The 21811-nt window shown below is 33.8% G+C and overlaps 1 protein-coding gene across 1 annotated transcript in view; it reads right to left on the minus strand.

Moving 5' to 3' along the window:
• SPEF2 (sperm flagellar 2) overlaps window positions 1-21811 on the minus strand; it is a 47364-nt gene that overhangs the window by 24032 nt on the left and 1521 nt on the right. Inside the window, 12 exon segments of the mRNA XM_042875361.1 lie at window positions 973-1046; window positions 2796-2862; window positions 3075-3205; window positions 3686-3905; window positions 7658-7826; window positions 8933-9120; window positions 10318-10506; window positions 15474-15690; window positions 17122-17201; window positions 17870-18007; window positions 18997-19167; window positions 20397-20649. Of these exon segments, the coding sequence (XP_042731295.1) occupies window positions 973-1046; window positions 2796-2862; window positions 3075-3205; window positions 3686-3905; window positions 7658-7826; window positions 8933-9120; window positions 10318-10506; window positions 15474-15690; window positions 17122-17201; window positions 17870-18007; window positions 18997-19167; window positions 20397-20649 (1897 nt within the window).

A 21811-nucleotide genomic window follows, 5' to 3' on the forward strand; every position in this document is an offset into this window, starting at 1 on the left:
GCATGGCATGCAGGCTCTTGTTCACTGCTGATGAAAATGGTGGTGGCTATTCATAAAAATAGTGTTCTGTAGCTCAGAATTTGCTCTATCAGTTGTTCTTTGTATCTATTATAGTTTCTACAGAAATAAATAGGAGGCGTAACTTTTGGAGCAATACTTTATACTTTTGGAGCAATACTGTATACTTCTGCATTCCTTGATTATATTTAGTCTTGATTGTGTTATTTATTTACTTTAATGTTTATTGTATGATCTACCTACCAGATATAGTTTTAACTGATGTTAAAGAGGCTTCATTCAACTGAAAAGTTGAACTGAATGTCATCACACACAAGAAAATGACAGACAGACAGAAATAAGATTGAAAAGCAAAAGATATTGAAAAAAAAAAAAAAAAAAAAAAAAAAAAAAAAAAAAAAGTGCCTTTGTCCTAATGTTCTGATTTTCACTACTCTAAACTCGGTGATGGTTTGATTTCTAACGGCTTAAGAAAATGCTAGAAGTTAAGTTTTCTGTAGCAATATTTAACATCAATGTTCATATAGGTATCTTACTTGCTTTTTAAGTACATTTCAGCAAGAAAAATAAAGTTGAGAGAACTGTAGAATTAATTATTTTTGAATGTAAAGAAAAGACACCTTGCGATGGGTTGAAATATTTGTGTGGCACCAGCAACATTCAGATCACATTTCTGCTAATTCAGAAATTATATAGAAAGTACCTTATCTTACATAATTGTGAGATCAAACAGGACGACACTTACATAGAATTCTAGCTGTAGGTATAACTCTAACCAGTATACACGGAAATAGATTCTTACAAAATCTCTTTTGATATTTCTCACAGAAAATACTTGCAATCAGGTCAGTAAATAAAGGCAAAACGGTGACAGTGTATCACCACTCTGTTGTTTAATGATACGATTCTGAATAATCTATCTTTATATTGTAGTAGTTAAAATGGACTACAAACCTCAGATATGTCATTCTCTTTGTGGTCTGATACAATTTCCTGATCAGACAGATGCTTTTTGACAGAACAGTTACCTAAAATAGGTACATTTGAAAGTTTAACAATTCCACATCTGTAATATTTCTTACTATAGCTAAATAATAAAAATACATGTCTAATTATTGTCCTATGACCAAATTAAAACAGAAGGTATTTGCAATTATTAGTATGATAGGATCACTGAAAAATTCAAGTTGCAAGCAACCTCTAAAGATCAATTCAATTTTACGGTTAAAGCAGCCGGAATGTCAGATCACATTACTCAAGGCTTTACCAGTCTCAAAAACCTCCAGTGACAGAAAGTACCACTAAAGACAATCAGTTTTAATGCTCTCATGGGAAAAAGACATTTTCTTGCACATGGTCAAAACCAGAACCTTTATAGGTATCTCCACAGCAAAATGAAGACCAGTGGAAACACGAGCTTGCTGCTGACTGGAGCACAGGACAGAGATACTTAATGTCTCCTCTCTCTTAGTCTCTTCAAGTACAACCTGCCTTCAGGAATCTCAGGCTCCTAAGACTAGGAAGGAAGTCTAGAGGCCAATTGCTCTGCAAGCAACTTTGCAGAGAAGACCTTTGAGGACAAGATTATTTTGAGCCAGAGACTCATCTCTGCATTAAGGAAGGTCAGAAGCATCCTGGAATACATGAAACACAGCATTGTCACCAGGAGATCGTACTTTCCCTATACTCAGCCTCAGTGAGACCATATCTAGAACGCTGTGTCCAGTTCTAGGCTCTCCAGAGGCAAGAAAGACCTGGATACATTGCAGCAGATCCAGAAGAAGATCATAACAATTATTAAGATGTTAGAACATCTGATACACAGGGAGAGGCTGAGAGCTGGAATTATTCAGCCCAGGAAAAGAAATCCTGAGTGGGAACTTGTAAAGTGGAGTAAAGCTGGAGCCACAATCATCTCAATGATGCCAAGTGAAAAAGGGACAAGAGGCAATGGAAACAAACTGAAACACACTGAATTCTATTTGAATGATAAAATATGAACTGTACGAGTTATAGAAAATTGGAACAAGTCACCACCCAGTGAGATTGTGGAGTTTCCATCCTTGGTGAAGTTTAACTCCCAAGTGAACACAGTGCTAAACAATATATAATACTGAACCTTCCTTGAAAAGTGTTGGACTAGATGACCTTCAGAAGTTCCTTCCACCCCCAACCATTCTGTGATTCTGATTTTAGTAGCTGAGCCCAATATCAGTTCCTTTGTTGTTAAGAGCTATTGTAAAGAAAGGTAAAGTGAGGGAAACAGAGGGCTTGCCTCACATTCCTTTGGAAGGTGCTTTCAGAATGAAGATTTCAACCTAGACACTGTCTGTGGTGCATTATAGGAGCGCAGCACCCATGTTAGCACTTCTGATTCTGATCCACATCTGATGGCTTGACTTTCTCGCTCAATCTCACATTTACTGCATCAGTACATTTATCATCAGACTGAGGCTTATGCTGGTCAATGTCTCTGAATCTTACTCTTTAGTCAATATGTTCACTCTTTACTGATGAGGTGTTGGCTCTGCCAGACTTATTATTGGCATCATCTCCTGGCTCACTTTCCTGTGTGGAGCAGTTTGCACTTGCTTCTCCCAAACAGTGGGAACGCACAGAAACACAAAATTCATAATGGCGGCTATTCTGAAAACTCAGATGTCATGGATTCTACATGAAGTCAACAGGAAAAAGTGCAATTGTAATTTAAATTTAATAAGAATTAAATTATATGAAATTTAATTTAAATTTGTATCTGCACACACACACACAAATACCTCCAGTTCCATTAGCAAATGTTCTTGTTAGAAATGTCATTGATGATGCTGAGAAGTTCCTCTGAACCTTTTGTCAGTTAAGAAAATAAATAGATTAGAAAAAAAAATATGCAATACAGGAAAACAAATCTGTCAGTTGAAGATGAACCTTGAAGTCTGTTAAGAAAAAACTTCTAAGTCTTTGAGTATTGAGTAAGAAATTGAAACAATGTACTTTTTTTCCTTATACACTCACTTTTCCCTGAGACAGCCAAAGCCAAAATTAACAAGAATGCTTACCTTGTTTTGTTTTGCAGAGCTCTCTGCTTCCTGAGAAATCAAGTTGTATTCAGTTTTCATTTCATTATTAAGAAAAGCTTGGATGGCCTCCTGAACCAGAGTATCAACAGACAGTACCTGAATATTGCAAACTAATATATACAAAAATTAGATAGCTTTATAGTTTGAGCTGAGCATACATGAAGAGAGACTATTAATGAAATTAAATCAGTAATTGGAGGAGAGTATCATTATATGTGAAGGAATGCACAATTCCTTTTGTTTGGACTTTTCATATAAGTTGTTTCCACTGTCTCTTCTCTGTAACCACTGCATTCACAATCTTATATATATCTGCTAGTCTCTTCAATCACAAACATTTTCAGAGAAATCAAAAGCATTTTTAAATCCTCAAGAAATACAGAAGAAATATTATAACAACATTATATGAGAGGTCAGCTGTTTTTAATCTTATGCTAGAAGATAATGAATGAATGACTTGAAAGGAACCTCAGTAAAATACAGTTGCATGTGAGGTTCAAGGATTAGTAATGAAAGGATTTGCAAAAACAAACTTTATTGTAAGAGTCAACTTTAAGAGCTTTCAGATGAAAAGCTAAACAAAACTCTACCTTTTTCAAGAAAATTTACACAGGTAGTTTTTCCACTAAAAGGTTTTCCCAGAATACATCCCTTGATGCGAAACGGAGGAATTATAGGCAGTGAAGATCTGGGTTTTGAAGGATAGAAAATCTCCATCAGTCTATGAAGCACATGACCCAATATGTTGTTATTAAGAGGAGATATGTTTTCTCTGTTCTCGTCAGTTGGACACCATTCCCCTGTCATACTCTGTGCAAATAAATTATCAAACAGTTAGGCAATATATATTGTATTTCATCTTACTACACATATGTAATTATATAAAGTCATATAATAACCAAATCTGAACAGTACTAATATTAAAATATTTTTACATTACAGCCTCATTAAAAGATGTAATTGTCATAATCATTAAGATTTACTGCTATTCACTAAGGCCTAGATGACAGACAAAAACTCCTACAATCATTTTTACAAAATCTAGAATAATTCTTTAAAATCCCACAAACACGAAAAGTCATCTCACTAGTACTACAGAATGAATCAGCTATAACTTTTTGGAATATAAACCCATTATCCTAGCATTCAGCACTCCAATGATGGGGCAGTATTATTGCCCAGTATAGCAAGCACGTCTTTGAAAATTTGTACAAAGATTTAAAATACATTTATCTCCCTAACACACATTCAGTAGTGACAACAAAACAAAACAGTACCCAACAAGACAAAATCATAAAAACCTTAAAAGAAATACTAGAAGCTTCTGGTTGAGTTAAAAGCATACAGCTTTTCCTTACAATTGCAGCTGGAGAAAGATGATAATAAAAGCTTGTAGTCAGAAAAATTTAACACATCTTTTGCCACTGGATTATTGCATCCTATACCACTAGGAAAGTACTATGAAGGACATGTGCTGTTTATGCTGTAATAAGAACCTCTTAGTATGCAGGAAAATACTAGTTCCGTTTCAGTTATTCTTAAATGGCACATCTGTAGATTGCTGTTTGCTAGATACATGCGTTATTACCACTCCCAATTAGATTCTTTTGTTCATTTAAGTGTACTTTATTATACAATAACAAATATTGTAAATATTTGTAAATTGTAAATATTCAATAAAGTACACCCTAAATGTAGTAGTAAATGGAGTAAAGGAATGTAGTAGTAAAGGAATTTCCACTTAAAAAAAGAAAAAAGAAAAAAATTCACTATGAGGGTAGATAAGAACAGGCACAGATTTCACAGGGAGACCCATCCTTGGAAATATTTGATAGCTGACTGGAAAATACAAGGAGCAATCTATTCAGAAGTCAGATCCACTTTGAGCAAACAAGTTGAACTACATGCCCACAAATTCCCTTTCAATCTAAACTATTCTATCATTCTATAAATTAAATATTTAATTACCATGAACATCAAAGTTCTACTGAAATATATTATACACATTCATGTTCCAGGTAGAATATGTATTTTTCAGAACTTGTAAACATAAGTTATATATTGCTATAGCATATATTCTAATAAGAGTTTACTTTGAAGATATATGCATTAGGTAAATTAATACCATGTAACTTACTACTACTTTAAATGAAAATGCGACCTATATTTAATCAGTTAAAACCAGAAAAAAGTATTTCTGAGCTGTAAAATATCTCCTCCTTAAAATATCTCAGATATATGTACTTCTTAATAAGTTGTGGAAAAGATTAATTTAAAAAAGTTCAAATCCTTAATCTATCTGAACTATTTTCCCTAGAAAAAGGAGAGATCAATTTTTAAAAATTCTATCCAACCTGTGGTACAAATGAATTCTAAATGGGGTAGGTTTCTTATTTGAAGTACTCACCTTTTGAATTTCTTGTCTTTCTAATCAGAAAATTGCTCGGCCATACCTGTCCTTAGTTAAACTAGGTTATCTGTCAGAAACAAGTTTTCAGGTATCCAGGACAGAGTTACCTAATTCCTGGTTAATGCTCTCAAAGAAAATCGAAAATTATTTGATATTTTGGGTGGTGCCTACTGTTATGTTTGGTGTGGCTTTTTTTTTTTTTTCTTTTTTTTTTTTTCTTTTTTTTTCATGAATTGTATTTATTTATGAAGTGATTAGGCATAATGGATGTTATGGTAGTTTTCAAATATTTCCAGGCTTATTCTAATCTGGAATTACTATCAGCAACAGGCTGATAGTACATACTTTATTTATTTTATTTTATCAAATATGCTTCTTTAACTCAGCATTCTTATTAAAAACTTATCATTCTTGAGGCATGCCAGGCTGCCAGTGCTTGGCTTTTTTCTTAGGTGAAGAAATCATAATAAACATTGCTAGAATGCCCAGACAATACATTTTCAAGATAGAACAGTCTGAAAATACTTGCTATTCACTTAGGTTTTCAGTTGACATGAGTGTGGATTGATGCCAACAATTTTATGCAAGTCACAAGGTATTATTTTTGGCTAATACGCATTCAGAAAAGTGTAAGATTAATAACATCTGGAAAAAAAATAAGTACGTGAGTGTACATTTGAAATAGTCTGGTACTGAAAAAGAGGCTTGAAATGTGTCAGTAAGTGTTTAACGCCGTTACTGGACTTATATTGAAAGAAACTACTAGATTCTGCAATACAAATAATAATAATATGACTGAAAATAATCAATTTTCTTTTTCTCCCCATTTTTTTCCACACCCAAAGAGAGTGATTATTAAATTTATTATGTGAGTTTATATAGTATGAACGGGTAGCTTATAATTAATCAGAAAAACATATTTTAAGATTGACAAGAAAGATATCTCAGCTGTCAGGTATTTACCACAGCTGATAACAAAACTTCAGACTGACTGCAAAAAAATATACCAGTTGATTCAGGGAGTTGGTAAGAACACAAACATATGTGATTATAATTTCCCAAAACTTCAAATGACAGGATATTTGCAATGACTTACACGTATTAAATAGATTTTTCTGTTCTGTTTTTTTTTTTTTTTTTTTCCAAAGAAACTATCAGCTATATTGTAATTTGGAAAATACTACAGAAAAGTTTTTAATTATAACAGGGAAATATTCACCCTTCATCTTCCACATCTAAAATTATAAAAAGTATCATAAACTTGAAGAAACACTTTAAGATACTTTGTATCCTAACAGAAGATCTGCCAAAATATTAGCCATTTAAACTAATTTTTATAAAAGCTGCTGTTGAGAATAGATCACCCAAATCAATAATTCCTGTTAAAAAACTTTTATTCAAAATTACTTGGATTAAGACTACCAGGTTTTATAATAGACACTGTATTTCTTCTCACTTGTTTTTGCTGACTGTCTCTTCTCACATTTTCAAACGAGGTAGCATTAATCTGTGGGGGGCAGAATGGCGAGGCCGGACTCTTTTCAGTGATGAGTGGAGACAGGACAAGGGGAAACGGCCAGAAACTGCAGCATAGGAAGTTCAGCACAAATGTGCGCAAGAACTTCTTTACAGTGAGGTGACGGAGCACTGGAACAGGCTGCCCAGGGAGGTGGTGGAGTCTCCTTCTCTGGAGATGTTCCAGACCTGCCTGGATGCCGACCTGTGCGACCTGCTGTAGGGAACCTGCTTTGGCAGGGGGGTTGGACTCGATGATCTCTGGAGCTCCCTTCCAACCCCTACAATTCTATATGATTCTGTGTGAATCACACTTTCAAATTCCAATTAGTTAAAATCAATTGCACAGTAATTTCTTTGTTTATCTTACACACTCACTAGGTAAATACAATTAATGTTATATGTAAGCATTCAATTTTAAATGTTTTAAAATTGCAGCAACTCTCTGCTGCTACTAAGATTCAGAAGAGCCATGTATTTCCAGTAGAACCTCATGTAATGAAAAGAAAATGCATGTCAAATTCTGATGTAATAAACTATTGAAAGAAGAAAATGTAATATTACAACAAAATTTTTACAATTAAGAACAATCAAGGTGTATTATATTATTCCATTATGGACTGTCTGTTTCATGTACCTTGTATTCACCATAATCTTTTTCGTCTAACAGATCCATTTCATTCAACTCTATAAGTTGTTCTGAGTTTGGTTCACTTGGCAAAGTTTTAATTGAGGCTTTTTCATATATCGATTTTCCATTAAAAAATAATTCCTTCCAATCACAGATCAGTTTCAATGGAACTTTGCTGCAGTAGAAAACAAACAAAGAAACAAATATGAAGGCATTCCAAAACAAAAAATAAAAGCAGATAGACATCTGAGAACAGTGAACCCAAATTTATAAGAATCACAATCATGAAATATGGATATGCTAAACTAGATATGGTTTATAATGCTTTCTGTAATTGCTACAGCTTTTTAGGGGGGAAACCATAAAAACACTTACTGTGGCATCTTACTTGTGTTACAGCAATATCTGTGCAGTAACAGTTGTGCTGTACCTAAATAAATTGCTCCAAATTCTATCCTCTTCTGTGGGTTAAAGTCTCTCCTCACCAAAAATCTACACTTTTTTTGGTTTTCTTTCTGGAAGCTAAAATTTATTCAGTACTGTACCAACCATTAAAATCCTTCTTTTCCTTTACAAAGGAAAAATATTCATCTGAAACAAGACAAACTGCACGAAGTAAGAAGTAATTAAACAATTATTCCTATTGCTAAATGCAAACATGACACTGACATCTTTAGATGCTAAATCCTATAACTGTTTAAATTTGACAAATGCTCAAAATGTTCTATTTTGAATAGAACTAGATTTTCTTTTTTTTTTTTTTTTTTTTTTTTTTTTTTTTTTTTTTTTTTTTTTTTTTTTTTTTTTTTTTTTTTAGTAATTGCTGTAGATGCATATTACAGCTTTAAATAACCTATTTATTGTTCAAAAATAATTAAGCAGTGTCTACAGTGACTACTTCATCAAGTACTTACTGGCCCTAAATTTAGATAATTTCCACAAACTATAAACATATGGTTACAGTTTTATCATTTAGTACACAATTACACCAAAAGGAAGGAACTTTTGGCACACTTTCTTATTCAGTAAGCCTTACCCCATAGTCTAATCACTGAATCTTAATGACAGAATGAGAGCAATTGAGAACCCAAGCTTCCACCTCACGGAAGGCAGCCACATGGAAGTTGCTGCCTTTTTAGGATCTTCTCAGAAAACCTGCAGCACTGGGGCATGTCAGAAGAGAGAATCACACAAACATTCCGGTGCTCAAACCAGCATGAATCACTAAATCTAACAGCTACCTAACACCTGTTAGTTTTGCCTAACAGCTACCATACTCACTTGTTTGTCAGCACTCGATATTCTCCTATTTTTGTTGACAAATCAACAATTTGGTCAATCACTTCCTGACATATGGAATAATGCATTTTATAATGAGCCTGAGCTCTTTCAATGGCAATTTTCTCATGATGCTCTCTTTCCTTGGCAATTTGTTCTTCACAATCAATTTTTTCTTGTTTCGCAAGAGCCTAGAATTTTTTTAAAGGGTACATTTGAGATTGCAAAGAAAATCAAACTGCAAAAATGCACCATCATAGATAAGAAAATGAACTTGCTCAGTAAAGGTTAGAAATGAAAACAGATCCTCACCAGAGATGAGACAGTGATCATTAACATAAAATGAAATCTAAAAACTTCTATCCATTGGGTAATTCCCTTTTTTTTTTTTTTGCATTCTAACTAGGAAAACATAATGAAATAAAGGAAGTATGTTATTTCTTCTTTCATGATATGCATTAAGAACATATTCAGTGCTAGGGTATAGAGAAACATAAAATGATGCTGTCTACTCTTCCTAAGGAACAACAATGCAGATGCATTGATAAAGGCTGATTTTCACTGAAAACCATGTGGAATACTTAGAACATGTGACAAGAAATTTAACTTAACAAATTCTGATCTGCAAATAATTTGAGATTATTGGTACCATTTGACTTTTGAGAAAGATTTTTTGCCCTGGTGGAGAATTATCAGTAATTTGTGTGATGATGGCCTTCTTTTTGCCAAAAAATGTACTTAAAAAAATGTAGTAATCAATACCTATAGATTCTGATTATATATGAAACTAGATGGATTGAAGAATTTAAAGCTGGCAATTGTTTTTGGCAGAAGCAAAGTAGCATTTCTACACATTATAGCCTGCTGGGGGCAGAACACTTGGCAGTTTGCCCCAGGATTATGAATTCTTCTATTTTTTTTTGTTTGTTTGTTTTTTACTAATAAACTTTAAGCCCAAAGGCAACAATATTGAGCACTCAAAAATGAAATTCTTTATTACCAGCACTTGCTAAAAAAAAGAGAGGATGATAGAGATTATATTAAAGAAAATGAAATACATAATTCTTGAGTCAAGTTTTTCTGCCACTTAGTTGTTTTCATCACTTCTGTTATTTTGCCCCATCAAAAGTCTTTTAATCTCAGCACAGAGATGTTGTTCTACAAGGTTAAAATTAATTTATAAGAAAAGATCACAGTTAAATGTTAAATTGCTCAATTCCATCCACTACGAGCTTTGCAGTAATTTTAAACATAGTTAAAAGTGATATATTAATCACTAGGTCACCATACCCCTAAAAAAACCTGAATTCTAACAGCTGACAATGCAAATTCCACAGGTGGATAGTGTAACGCTCCCAGAGCAACTCAAGGAATAAGTAACTATTTACCGCCTCTCTGTCAAGAGCTTCCTGAAACTCTTTAAGTCGTCTTTGTTCATACTGCTTTTCCCTGAAAATTCTGTTTTGTTTTAAGACCTCTTTCTCATGTCGAACGTGCATGAGTTGAACAGCAATCCTCCGCTCCTGCTGAGATTGTCTCATGAGCTTGTAAATAAGTTGTTCCTCCTGGTAAATCTCCTAAATCACATATATTTAACAAATATCATTAAGGACATGTTACAAAATATTTCATGGACAAGTCGTCACTATCTCATAAGAAATATGAATGAAGTAATACAACAGCATTTACTTGCTAATTTGATGCCTATATCTAGAATAGCATATGCATTCACGAGTATTATTTATGTAAAATGAACAAAAATTGTAGAACAATTAAGTGAATTTTGAATACATCTTACAGATACACCAAGCATAACTACACTTGTTCAGAATAACACAATTGTAAAGAAATTGCAATATATTTCAAAAAACTGCTTCTGAATGTAAATATAGATCCATTCCTCGAATTATTAATTGGTTGTCATTTCACTTATCCGCACTTGCTTTCCACCTGTCCCCATTCTCAGCCATACTCTGATAAACTCTTGATAAGTCTACTCTTCTACGGGTTTGAACTTCATCCTTTTCTCTTGGGATTCAGATAATTATCTCCCCCACTCCAGAAACAGAGAATGTGGGGAAACACTCCAAATATAGGAAAATACAAGTCTCCTGGGTAACAGCTTCAGATTTCTCAACGGGAAAAAGTATCGTACTTAGAATCTCTTACTCAATGTTTTAAGAAAATCATTCTGAACATTGCTTGAAGCATGGTTGATGTACATCATGTACTGTGAAGATTGTGAATTATTACTTTTCAAAGTTCTTGGTAAAACATAACAGTAACTTTTCACTACTGTACCTCTTTCATGCTGTCACTGGTATCTTAATGAAAGCTTAATCTAACCTGAAGTGTCTTAATGAAACCTAAAGTTTAGTTCCACTATCTTCACTGTTCAGAACTATTTCAGAGATGTAATCAAAAGCATCAGCTTGCCTTTCAAACTCTATTGCTAAATATCACTTCTATAGCAGAATTTTAAAGAAAACTTTGGATTCCCTGGAATTTTGATTCATATAAAGAAAAAAAACTGCTATAAATTTTAATTTTAAATTTGAGGACCTAAACTGGAAATTGATTTGAAAAGTTCAAATTAATCTTTCTCAGAACAGAGAAATAGGTTAAAGCCAGTCAATAGTCAAAAGAAAAATAAACCAAAAGAAAGTATTACTTCTATTTTTTTTAATGTTTATTTTTCACTAGCTTTTAGTGTTTGAGAGAGGGTAGAACACACTCTATAAGTTTTCCTCAAAATGAAAATTTAAACTTGTTGCATATTATCATACTTCTATAAACAACTTATTCTACAGAGAGATCTAGATCTCTCATAAACAACGCAACCAAACACTTTTATTAGTCTTGTAACAAAAATAGCAAAACCTGTTTATTTTAATTGCAATAATAAGAACAAAAACTTTTTAACACATTTAAATCTTTAATGTTGACATCTGAGAGAAAACATATTTTTCAAACAAAACCATATTTTTTAGTTCCTTTGTCACTGTAATTGCTATAAAAAGTATATCCTAATTAAATACTAGTGACTTGAAAAGACTAAGCACATATGAAAATCCCTCAGTGCTTTGACTATTTTAGACAAAATGTAAGCTTTGCATTCTTCTTCCCTGTCACAGTATTTCATCACAGTGCACTAGTTTTAATGGAGAACAAATTAGTACGTGCACATCTCAGGCTTTAATCCCAGAGTTTCAACTGCCTCAAAGATTATCCCCCTACAAAGATTATGGCAAAATGAGAGTCTAATTCATAGTGTACTATTTGTATATTATGTACATTATCTTTTCGTATCATCACAGCAACCCTAAAATGGAAAACAATTTTAGATGCACTTTGCATTTTCATATTCATGCTGTGTGTCATTTGATACATTTGAGGTAAGCAAATTAACCAATAGCACTGCCTACCGAATAGTGTATCTGCCCATTTGTCTTCTATATTCATCAAATCCAGGGAATAAGAGGAGACATCATGCTGCTTCAGTTCTATCCACTGCTTCTTCTGACTAACTACTTCATTAAGATTTCAAAAAAGAATAGAGATTGTGCAGACTTTTCTGCTCTGCTTTTCTTTATGACAGCATTTTGTCCCTAGCCATGGATTACTACATCAAGAAGTACTCCACTTGAGGGAGATGGATGTTTAAATTCTAATTTATAGAGGACTGAAGAAGCCATCCATCAACTCTAAGGTGCAAAGTGGTGGGCCCAATCAGAAATCAAAGCACCTTATCTACCAGTATACATTCTTTCCAAATGAAAAAGGAAGATTATTTGCTAACTGGAGAGCAGGGAATTTTGACATTATTCTAAATAATCGAATATTTTGACACAAAGAGTAGGCTTGGAAAGTCTCAGCAGGAAATGTTTAAGGAATAAAGAAATCCGAAAGGTGAATTAAATCAGAGGATAAATTAGAAACATGGAATCATGGAATTGTCTAAGCTGGAGAAGACTTTCAAGATCGTGAAGACCAATCACTAGCCTGATCTACTAAGACCCATCACTAAACTATGTTCCTTAAAATCACATCCACATGTCTCTTAATTATCTGCAGAGACGGCGATACTAGGATTCAGAACACCAAACATAATTTCAAAACAGCTCTTATTGGATTTGGGGAGTAAAGCAGTGGTATCTTGCATGCAAACAGTGACAGACCTAAGGTTGAAAAACTTCAAAACTTCTATGTGTACTAGAAGACAAAACAAAAATGGTAGTTTCAATTTTGTACCTAATATTTTACATCTACTTCTCCACAGAGGGTGCTGATATGTCTGAAGAACTAATAAATATGGTAAATGAGACCTGTTAGAAACTATTCAAAAATTTTCTAAAAAATAATGCACTTTTTTTTAAACCTACTTGAAACAACAGTGGCATCCAGTGGCCAAACATTAATGTTGTGTTTATGTTTCATGCTCATACGTGTTAAATTATTCCGTCTCTCCCTTTCCCAGTTTAGTTTAATCACAAATGAAACTATTCTGTCTTGTTGTGTTGTCATAAGATTTATGACCAAATCTTACCACTTTGCATACATAAATCTATTTGGTTGACAAGAAATAATCTAGTAAAAATTAACTTCCTCTCCCATTTCCTTCTTCTCAATATATTGCTGAAGCAATTTCCTGATAGCTTTTGAAATTCAAAGAGAAAATCTAACCAAAACATTTAAAAATAACAAGCACTTTGAACAATAGTTAGTTGAAATGGTGCAAATTAAAGATCCAGGTATGATGAAACTATGCTACTCTCAAACACTTCTATTTCCTGTCTGTAAAAATCTGCCTGGTATCATAACATACTCCACTAAAAGGAACACCATGTAATTTTTAAGTATTCTTGCTTCCAGGCTCATATTTCTACTAGAGTTCACAGTGTACCAAGATTCGAAAATTGGAACAAGATTCTTTTAGATGAGATTTATTTGTATGGACATGAAAAATAACTGGAGCACTCTGAAGACATAAAGTACATGTCTTAATGTTAAGACATTAATGTTAAAAAAATTAAATACATAACTCTAGATGATCTGATGGCCTGTGTTCAATTTTTATGTATTATAATTTAAATTCTGACTTCAGTGACCACAGTTTCAGCTTGCAAATGCTTTCTGGTTGAATATTTAAATATTTTTATTTATTTAAATTATATTTAAATATTTAAATATTTATTTAAATATTTTCAACTACTTTGTGCATTTTTTTTAATAATCTTTAACTAAAGAAAAAAAAAAAAATCAAATTACTTCACACTTTTCTAAATCAAGCCATATTTCATTTCTGAACTTTCACAGAATTCCCCTGTCATAAAACAAAAGTGATTCTTTTAGCTGATCAGGCTACTGTTTTGGTCAACTGTTCACTTTCCTTCTAATCCCTGCAGTCTATAACTCTTACTGTCTCTACATCAGCAATAATTTAATTACCAGGAAGTTAGGGACAGTATCCGTACTTCTGCTCCACTTTGGAGCCCTTCTGGAGACAGTCTTGTAATAAGCACATTGCAACACCTCCTTCAACTCAAACTGGCAAAGTTTATACTGCAACTGGAGGTGGACCAGCTGTCTCATCAGGATAGCTCTGTCTCACTTTGCTGGCTTTATGCTGTACTTAGCAAATGTCAATGGTTATCAGAACCATTAGTCCAGGTCATTAGGGTTGTACTGGGGCTGTGACAGCTGGTGAAAGTTTTGGCACTACAGTGATTTCACTCAACGAGGGTGGCAAAATTTCTTCATGATCTATGCATATTAGCAAGAGCATTCTCTAGAATTTCTGTCTGTGAGAGCTCAAAGATAACGTGCGAATAGACTCTTAGTCTAAGCCAATACAGGTGTTCTTAGTTTTTTGCAGAACATGAGTGTGCGAGAGATGCTGAGAAGTACTGTGACTTCTATATGTCTATCCCAATGCAGGACAAGATTCAAATTAAATAATCTGCAACAGTCATTTTTTGAGAGAGTAGAGACATCTTCTCAGGACACATATTCTACTCTATAATATGCCAAAAGTCAAAGCTCTGATGTGCAACATAAGTATATAAAACATCTTACTGCACAACGATTTCAAAAGTCATAGAGTCCAGACAAAATATGGCATTACACATTTGCAAATACAGGTTTTAAAGTGAGTACTGTTGCATTTGTTTTTTTAATGAAAGTACCTTCTTCAGACCCAGTAAACATAATGATAATTTAAAGTTCAAATGTTATTCTTGTTTTGAGGAAAATAGGCAGATCTACAACTGATTTTTAATCACCTTAGTTCTGTCTTCATTTGAGGCTTTATATTTTACAAGGATAATGTATTGCACAAGTGTAGTAAGAAGGAATGGAAAACCTTTTTCCTTTCTTTTTCCTTTTTCCAAGAAAAAACAAGGCATAGAAGTCCTTTTCAGAGGTAAAGTATACATACCATCTTTTCTACCTTCCAAATGTTATTAGACCCTCCAAAAGAGTGTTGATTTGTACTTGCAAACAAATATTTAGGTTACTAATTGTGTATGTGTTATACTTCTCTCACCTCTTCTGTTTCATGTGCTATTAGCTGTTCCATTAACATTTTACGACGTCTTTTTTCTCGTTGTTCTCTAGCAAACACATCTTCCTCCAAATGTTTTTGAATTTTTCTTACATATTCATCATCTGAATAAGTAGGTAATAGCTCAGTTGCTGCCTGTGCTGTAGTTTCTAGGGTTGTTTCTTGCAACTTCTGTGTTTGAAATGATTCTTGTATATCACTGATAAGAAAATTGAAATAAAAGATTGAAATAGAAGTTCACTGGCTTTATAGAACTCACGGTTTTTTAGAGGTATTTTCATGAAGTTGGGCACAAGTCTAACATATGCACAACAGAATTATCTTGAATAGTAAAGTCAGTGAGTATTGAGATTACTCCTTGAGACCCTTGTGCACCCACCAATCACTGCTGAGACCATAGGAGAGCTCCAGTCCTTATGTAACCGATTGTCAATTTGTTCATTTGCCAATATTTAATATAGAAAACCAATTCTGCAGAAATACAAAATTAGAATCATTTGCAGAATATCAAAGCAACATAGGCTACTCTTTAAATATATCCATACACTCTGAGTGCACTTTCTCTCATAGTTATTATCAGGTTTTGTTTTTGTAGAGAAGTATTTACAGCAGTATGCCACCTTCTCAGAATATGGTATACGTATCATTAAAGGTGATAGAATGGCTATTCTATCTACTTTGCTGTTTATACAATAAAACTCTAAGGAAAAAGTTTATTTTGAAATGTATTTCCACATATATACGAGGACTGTTCTGAAAGTAATGCCTTCTGTTTTATTATGTTGGTCGACAACGTCAAAGATAGATATTGGTGGTATGGTAGTAGAGGTTAAGCCTTCCCACCAATATTCTGTTACATTCTGAAGTCATATGACAGATAGCAGCAGAGGGGCAATATGACAAAATGGCATCTGACATGGAAGTATATATGAAACAAAGATATAATTTAATTCCTCCATGTGGAAAAAAATGCACTAATTAATATCCATCAAAGTTTGCTTAACATTTATGGAGACCAAACAGTGGACGTGGGCACAGTGAGGCAGCAGGTGGTGCATTTCAGCATTGGTGGCAGTGGGCCACTTCTGTTCACGCAGATTTTTTGCAAACACAGAATGCAGTCTCTTGTTGATCACTGGCAGAAATCCATAGCTGAATGGTGGAGATTATGTTGAAAAACAGCAGCTGAGAATTTGCGCTATCAAAAAGTATTATCATGCTCTTTGTTGTAGTTTCTGCAAGAAGAAATAGGAGGCATTGCCTTCAGGCTGACCTACATACATCCAAAACCATTCCCTACTCTCTGCACATCTGATATTACAGACTCAATGATTGTAATAAACAGGGAATAAGAGATGCGCTTCATATCCTTTATTGCCATATAAATGGTAAAAAGGACAGAAGGAAGGTTAAGCCATTCCTACAAAAATTATAGGTTAAAACACTGTAGCAGCAGAGGGTGGAGCTTGAGTAGTTACAGCACTAGCAGAAGTATGAAAAACCTCTCACAGAAGAATCAGTTTAAGTGAAGAAAGACCTTATAGTCTCTTCAAGTAGCTGTCTGCATAGATAGCAGGCACTTACAGTTAAGATCCTGTCTAAGATTAACAATCTAATACTCAAATATTACCTATCAATGACTTGGCTGTGTACTTCAAAAGCATTTCCTACAATGGACTTCTCAAACTTGTTAATCTCCTTGTAAGTGTCCTAAAGAAATAACACAAAATTTAATGCCACTTTTCTTGTTACAAAGCATCATAAGGGAGCTTCAACTATTCACAGATTGAATAATAGAGAATTAGTTTTGCATCATATTAGTTCAAGAGAAAAAAGTTTACACTGAAAACATATGAAGCATTAGATAGATATAAAGAAAGGCAAGGCTGTTTTCTTCTCTTACTTTCCATTTCCATTTAATTCCCCCTTATACTAGCTATACCTATGTTCACCATACAAAATTCTGTTCTTGCAGCTGTCCATTTACAGGGTAAAGCCAACTTACATTGGACTCTAGCAATTCATATATTATCTCTAATCAGGGATTTTTAAAACAAGATAGGCTGTGCTATGTTCTGCTTTAGATTTAGTATCTTGAATTAGTCCCTAATAATTACTAAATTAGCTGTTTATATACTCTATTTTAAAAATAATCTGTTTCAGTTTATTCAGTAACAACTTCCTCTTCCATCAAAACAAAATTTTCCTATGTAACAAATGTCAGAAAGATATTTTGCCAGATTTTCACTGACTGAGGCTAATGTACAATTTTAAGAGTTACAGTAGGTGATACAAGTACAGAATTATTAAGTGTAAATGCTCCTAAAAAACTAACCTTTTCCAAATTCATACAACTACTTTTAACAAAATATAGTTACCTCCACTTCTCTTTTCTTCTTTAGCAATTTTTTTGCTTCATTAGCTTTTAAGGTGTGGCTTAGTGATGGCTTTGGAACCTGTATAACAGCTGCTTGAATCCGGGCCATTATTTCATTTTGTCTTCTTCCTATGCAATGCTGAATATTCAACATCATGTGTTCAGATACTTGACTTCAAACAATACATGCCATATACTTCTAATATACCATCTATTTATCTATGAAGTAAATGTAACTAATTTAACTGACTCATAATGAAAAAAACATCATTGATCAAATGATTTCTTTTTCTTAAATGAGGCTTGTTGTCTTCATTTTGTCTTAAAGTACGAGTATAAAAAAATGGCACATCCATGCAGTTGGACCAGATGTTCTCTGTAAGTCCTTTCCAGCTGAACTATATTCTATTCTAGTTATTTTCTTTGCATTAAGAAAGAGTGTGGTATAACAGAAGCACATCTGTAAAGAAAATCAGTTTGTGTTCAATGCCGAAGAGTCATTTAAGGGGTTATATTAAATGCTAGCCCTGGTCTGGCACTTGTTTCAAGTAAAATTCATATCAGAAACTAAGAAACATACATACTATTAGGCAATATTACCAATCAACACTGAGTCTCAGGTGATCAAGTACAAAAATTGCATTTATGCTAAATTGCATACACGATACATGAAGGTAAAAGCAGAATTGTGTTGAAAAGGCATTTCCCTATAAAGATCCAAAGAAAGTTAAAAAGTAAATATAAACTGTAAAAGGATTATTATTCCAAAAATTCATTATGAAAAGGTTATGGGATATTGCTCATATTTTCTTGTGTAGATACATGAAAAGCCTTTTTTACAAGTACACCTTAAATACATCTAGCTGTGAAATCTATATTCTGTCTATCGAGATTTTTCATGCATGACAACATGCAGTCAATTTTAAGTATGAAATTTTTAAATACTGTCATTAAGAATCTTCTAACAATATGTTGGCTTTATAGCTAAACATTCATGCTTATCAAGTGGACACCCTTTCTTCTTTATTATTATTTTTTTTTTACAAACGTAGTGGTGCAGAAGAGAATTATGTACATGACCTTATGAAAACACTTTCCCAGAAGATTCAGTAATATGTAAGCACTCACCTTTTCAGTGTCTTGGGCTCTTTGTTCCTCTTGAAGTTTTTGAGATTTCTGTTGTTCTGAAATATGTATATGAGCTATTTTATCTTCTATTGTCTTAGATTTCATTTCAAAATAATCTGAAACCTGCTGTAGTTGCAAATCAGCCTGATGTGATGTTAAAGATTTCAAACGCTAGAATTAAATGTTACAATAATAGAGTCAGAAATAGTAAGAAATATAGCTTTTAAATACAAAAAATTTCCAGTAGTCATTTTGAACTGTTATCCTGTGATAATGTACAGAACCACTTCTAAACTTGGTCGAATATTTTTCAAAGAAAGGACTAGTTATATTGAGAAAAACATGCAGAACTGAACTTGGACAACGTCAAATACAAATTCAAGAAGTTCAACTTAAACTTGTTTTTTTTGCTTTTTTTTTTGTTTTTTTTTTTTTTTTTTTAAATGGAAATGATTCTCAACAACTTGCCTAGAAACACTGTGAAATCTCCACCTTTGGAGATATTCAAAATTGAGCTGGACAAGGTTCTGAGCAACCTGACCTACTTGACTCTGCACAGAGCAGCAAGGTAGCTGGATTATGAGTCCTCTACAGATCCCTTCCAACCTCAGCTGTTCTGTGATGAACACATCTATTCAGAGCTCTCGGTTGCTTCCATAGAAGCTATCCATAGAGGGTGAAGGGGTGTATTGGTTGTTTGGTGCTATCTCTGCATTTGTCTGTGATGTTCATATCTGTAAACTATTTGCCAGGATGTGTGCCAGGAAATACGTAGAAATTTACTCAGCTGAATTTGATTCATGATGCATAGCTTCTTTAAAGATTGTTCATCCTGGTAAAAGATTATGGTTTGCACATGCTGAACATTACTGTTTAGAAGAATATCACCTACAGATCTTCATTTTAGATACTCTCTTTCCCATTTATTTTTTCCTCTTTGCAGTATTCAGCATGTTCAGTTATTTGACCAGATAGAGTCTAGTATAAATATATGGGGAGACATATAACTGAAGGAATCAAAGCACTGTGGCACAAAGCTTAATACAGACTAATTTTCCCTTCAGGAAACATTTATAACTAAGTATAATGCAATCTGCAATCCATACTGATAAAATAAGTATAACAGAAGCCACTGAACCACTACTAGTCTTTGCTGCTATTCATATTTTAAAGCTGGAAAAGGAAACAGAGCAGGTAACATTGAATAAGCCAGAATAAAGGAACGCAGAACACATATTATCCTCATGAATCACAGACGAACCAGGTAATCCCAATTTCTATATACGGCAAAGGATTTTGAACAGGAGAGCTTTTAAAAGTGGGCAGGGAAACACACAACATGCTTGAGAGACCTTAGTAGATGTGGCATATATATATACAAAATAGGCATAGTTAAATACCTCTCGAAATGAAACACTTCCAATAGACTTGAGCCTTGCAGGTACTGCAGGTCTTATTGCTTCCATAGCTACTCCAGTGAGCTTTGTTTTTCTTTTTTTTTCTAAAGCAATGTACAATTCATATAAAAGCTTTGTTGCAGCCCCATGCTTTCCTATCATGATGTCATGGGCCACGTTCTCATTAAACTGTACTCCAAGCCGGTGAAGTGTGGGCTCCAGGAGAGAAAAATTGTTAAGCTTTGCATTTGCAGCCCTATGTGATTAAAAAAGCAGAAAGAATCCAAAAATCAAAATTTAAACATATTTTTAATTTCAATAAGCATGGTCATTAGATTTATCTCATATCAAGATAGGAGGGGGGAAAAAACACAGTGCACTTCCCTGGAGTGAAATAATACACATTTCAGCTTATATTTTATACTGTGTACCTACAAATAAGTTGGTCTGCTAGACATAACTCTTGGAAAACAAATAGGAGACAAACTGCATTATGTAAATCTTGATGTATGCACACAATGAAAGCACATGACAGCAAAATCTTACTCCAAATTGTAGTTAAAAATATATCATCTACAAAAAGCCACAAATAATGAGAAGAAAGATCAATCCACATAAGCTCTAAGCAGTTAAAATATATGAAATTAAATTAAAAACAGAAAGAAAAAAATGAAGCCTATACAATCTAACCACTCTCACAACAACGTAATGACTTGGAATAGTGCTGAAAAATAAAGATTATGGTTCCAATGAGAAAAAATTATATTTAAAACCAAAACAATGGATTGCAGATAAGTGCTTCTCTTGTGCAGACTGTCCTGTGGAATCACTTGGGATCAGCAGATATACAGGCCAAAAGAAGAATAATACTAAATAATATTTCATAATTACCATATTATCAAATTCAATCAACAAATCAATAACTACTAGCTGAGTCAGAACATTATGCTTTCTATACTGTTCCATAACTTCACAATAATTCCTTTACGTGAACCAATAACCTTTTAAGGCCAGTAGAGTTCATAGATTCACAGATTCATAGAATCATAGAATTGCAAGGTTGGAAAGGTCCTGTAAGATCACCTAGTCCAACCATCCTCCCATTACCATGCTACCACAGACTAAACCATATCTTGTAGCTCCTCATCCAGATGCCTCTTGAACACTGCCAGGGACGGCGACTCCACCACCTCCCTGGGCAGCCTTTCCAGTGCCTGACCACTCTCTGAGAGAAAAAGCTCTTCCTTATGCCTAATCTAAACCTCCTCTGGTACAACTTCACAGAATCATGGAATCACAGAATTGTAGGGGTTGGAAGGGAGCTCCAGAGATCATCGAGTCCAACCCCCCTGCCAAAGCAGGTTCCCTACAGCAGGTCGCACAGGTAGGCATCCAGGCAGGTCTGGAACATCTCCAGA

This window comes from Lagopus leucura, unplaced genomic scaffold (genome assembly GCF_019238085.1).
Source record: "Lagopus leucura isolate 7727_CA_CO unplaced genomic scaffold, USGS_WTPT01 Super-Scaffold_100014, whole genome shotgun sequence".
NCBI classification, from domain to species: Eukaryota; Metazoa; Chordata; class Aves; order Galliformes; family Phasianidae; genus Lagopus; species Lagopus leucura.